We start from the raw sequence: 4,142 nt of genomic DNA, 5'->3' as shown, positions 1-4,142 counted from the left end.
TTGTCTAAGTTATTAAAAAATTTAAAAAATAATATTTAATTTTAAAAGTATAAAAATAAATAATTTTTAAATATTTAAAATTTATCCCAAAAAATAAGTTAGGCTGTGAGAGAGAGAAACAAAATAAAAAATTTGACAAAAGGTGCTCTTCATGAGAACGAAGATAAGATTTTTATTATTTTTAATTTCTTTGCGTTAGTATATTTGAGAGGTTTGTTTCCGTGACACAAGACAGGGAGAGATTCATGTAATTCATGGAAAATTTTGTGTGTGGTCAGAGACAAAAGCAAACTGCTCCCTTTGAAATTTATGAAGCAAACAAAGAGCTCACAATGTAAACGGTTGATTATTTTGCATAAGAGGATTCACATGTGTGCATTCTATATGAATTGAATGGCATGTATATGTTAAAGATAATGAGTTGTTCTTCCAAATTCAATGGTTTAGACAAACCCATGCACTTGCTTTCCTCTTATATATGGTCTTCCCTGCAATTAATAATAACTTCAACTTCTCATTAACAACAAGTGTTGCATCACATTAGTTATACAGGCCATTTTATACGAAATAATGAAATATAATATTGTATGTAAATCCATTCAAGAGTTATATAGATATGGCCAATGACTTATAGCTTAAATGGCATAGTCTTCTCATACTCAATTAAGAGGTTGTGGGTTCGAATCTCCTATCTTTGATAAAATTCAAGTTTTACTTTTTTTATTTACTCAATATATTTTTTTTATTTCAAATAAATAACAACTAGTTAATTGAAGATCAACAAAGCCAACTGTCAATGAAATAATTATTTTAAAGCTAATGTAGACAAGTTTCAATTATGAAAAAATGGTGTATTTTTTATGAATATGGAAATATTTTTTTTTTTAAAATTGAAATTCATAAATCGAAAGCTCAAATTTATTTTTGGAAACAAAACTTAAGGTTAAATTTGCGATAATAGAAAAATCTGAGCCTCAGAATTTGTGTGCGTTGAAGTTTTTTTTAAGGGATAAGCAAATCGGTAAGTTTTATAAAAAAAAAAATTTTAAATGACAAATCTAACCCTTAGATTTGTATTTTTTATTTGATTCTCAGATTTATAGTTTCAAAATAAAAAAAAAAAATTAAAATCCACAAAATTGTGCCTCAAATTTGTGATCATCTATACAAAAAAAATACACCAATTTTTTATCTTTCTACCAAATGCTACCTTAGTTTTGGTGTTTTGACAAGGTGTTTTGGTTTGTTTTTTGTTAGTTGTTGGTCTTTGGTCTCTTATTTTTATCGAATAAGAAGTAGATTTTTTATTTGATTTCCGTCTGTGTTAAGTGTTTTGGGCCGGGGTACCATTTGTAAGGATGAGACTTGTTGTTTTGATAGTTAGTCCAATTTATCTGTTTTGTTGAGCTCTTATACTTTACTTTCTATTTGTGGTTGAGCAACTCTCCTAAATACAAAAAAAAAGAAACCAATTTTGTTGGCTGTTAATCCAACACCAGATGATAGCAGAAAAAGAGTAAACTCAGAATAAGAGTAACTTCATGTACCTACATACCCTTGTCCACTTCACCATTTGTCAAATTTAAGGATGAACTCAAGGTTTTCTCTAAAACTATCCTTGAGTTTAAGGGTGCACATCAAATTTATATTCTATTACTCGTCTAAGTTTATTATAAAATGTTTCTTTTGGTGTATAAAAGTTGCCATTTAATTGCTAAAAAAAGTTAAATAATTAATATTTAATTTAAAAATATAAAAAATTAATAATTTTTAAGTATTTAAAATTTGTCAATTAAACAAAAGATAGATAACAGATAGAGGTAGGGGTGAGCACGGGTGGATTTGGTTCGGGTTTATGGTAAAATTAGAATTGAACCATCAAAATATAATTGGTTCGGTTTGGTTCAGATTTGCATTTTTTTGTACATGTACCCGAACCAAACCAAATTGATTAACAACGGATTGGTTTGGTTCGAGTAATTGGGTACCCAATGACTTTGAAATTCATAAAAAAAAACCAAATTTTTATCTTAAAAATTCAACAAGTACAATAAACATATAATATCAATAGAAATAATTCAAACATATTACACACTAAATACATTAAAAATTAAACTCATTAAAATCCAAACATATTAATAATAAATAATCATTGTCTAATAGAAAAGCCATATATATTTTTTATTTTTTTTATTTAATTAATATATGATCGGGTTTGCGGATTGGTTCAGATTCCGTACCCCCAAAACCGATACCCAAACCAATCACTAACAAAAGCCATCAGTTTGGTTCGAATTGAACTTGATTACCCATTAATTTCAGAACCAATTTAATTGGTTCGGTTCGGATTCGGACGAATAATTGGGTACCCGCTACCCGTGCTCTCCCTAGGTAGAAGAAACATAAAATCAGCCTTTATAAATAGCCCTCACAACTTCAATTCGATCATAATCGTTAACCTTATTATACACTCAATACTTCACTTGTGTCAATATTCAACACACATATTTTGTGTTGCCACTTGTCTTTCCTATAGCCATGTCCACCTCCTCTGGAACCTCACAGACTTACCTCAAAGGACATGAAGAACACATGAATAATTCTTCATCATCAACTCTTATTATTCTACAACGCAACACTTCATCTTCTTGTGGCACTGAGAGAAGAGGCAGAAGAAAGCAGCAATCAGCAGAACCAGGAAGATTTCTTGGTGTGAGAAGACGGCCATGGGGAAGATATGCTGCTGAGATCAGAGACCCTACAACCAAAGAGAGACACTGGCTTGGAACCTTTGACACTGCTCATGAAGCTGCTCTTGCTTATGATAGAGCTGCTCTTTCCATCAAAGGTGGCTTAGCAAGAACAAACTTCATCTACACAACCACACAAAACAACACCATCAATGGTAATAATCTTCTCAACTCTATGGATAATAATCCTCATCATCATCATCAACAAGTTATTTTGCCACCTTCACAAGATTATTTCCTCAACAACACTCATCAGAATTGCATCATGTCTCACCAACTTGATGATGATATTACTTCCCTTGTCCACGATGAGAACCCTTCAAAGTTGGTGATGAAGGGCGATGAGAATTTGTTCTTCTTCTCAGCCACTGATTCCACAAATTCTGGCTATCTGGAATGCATTGTTCCAGAGAACTGTTTCAGACCTATTTCTTCTAGTACTCCCACCAACAACAATAATACCTCAAACTCCTCCATGAGTGCTGCTTCAGCTCCTAGTGACCAAAATGTTGTTAGCAGCATTAACACAAACACCATGGAGGCATTGAAGCATTACTATGGTGGTGAAGAACTTGACGGTCAAGGAATATTCTGGAACAATCAGGATGAGCAACAATCATCTTGGGATTGCAATAATAAGAGTAATAATTATGGTGAACTTTCAGCTATATTTGACAAACAAGAAGGTTGCATGATGAATGCATTGTGTCCCATCATGAATGAGACTAGTCCAAGCTATGGAGTAGTAGTGACTACTCGTGAGGCTGCTATTCCTATTCCTTCAACTACTTCTCCATCAATTCCTTCTTTGGGGGATGTCTACTTAGGAATGACCTACTCGCTCTTCTAGTTCTTTTATTTTTCCTTCTATATCTATTTATTATGTATTCATTGTTTTATTATTATAGAATAAAATGTTATTCTTAGTTAAACTAAGAATTTAACTTTATTCTATATAATAATAAATATGAATACACAATAGATACAAAAAATTCAAGTCAATTATTAGTTTATTTTTACTACAGCGTTGAGGTGTCCTTATGATGATTGACCAAGGGCGGTAAGCTACACTTTATGTACTTTGCATGTACCTTGTACGTTTCGTAGCGCCCCTCATCTCCTTTTTTTTTTTCTATTTTTTTTTCTTGTTAATGTAATCTCAAAATTATGATGTGTGCTCCTTTTGTTCTAAAATTTCCCCAAAATAATGATAATAATAGGTTAAATTGTCAGTACTTTGTTGCGACAAAAATATTATTTGTACACCAAAATCAGCCACTAAAATCAACCACTAATATATTTATATATAAATATATGTGTAATTTAATTTATTTTTAATATATAATTATATTCTAACATATATTTTATAATAATGACTGATTTTGGTGTCTA

General features: G+C 31.1%; 1 protein-coding gene across 1 annotated transcript; it reads left to right on the top strand.

Moving 5' to 3' along the window:
- On the top strand, window positions 2,436-3,970 carry LOC107619898 (ethylene-responsive transcription factor ERF086-like). The gene has a single exon (XM_016322136.2). It carries the CDS (start codon window positions 2,539-2,541, stop codon window positions 3,598-3,600), a length of 1,062 nt encoding a protein of 353 aa, XP_016177622.1. The 5' UTR covers window positions 2,436-2,538; the 3' UTR covers window positions 3,601-3,970.

This window comes from Arachis ipaensis, chromosome B10, assembly GCF_000816755.2.
Source record: "Arachis ipaensis cultivar K30076 chromosome B10, Araip1.1, whole genome shotgun sequence".
NCBI classification, from domain to species: Eukaryota; Viridiplantae; Streptophyta; class Magnoliopsida; order Fabales; family Fabaceae; genus Arachis; species Arachis ipaensis.
This window is presented reverse-complemented; position numbering and strand designations above follow the sequence as displayed.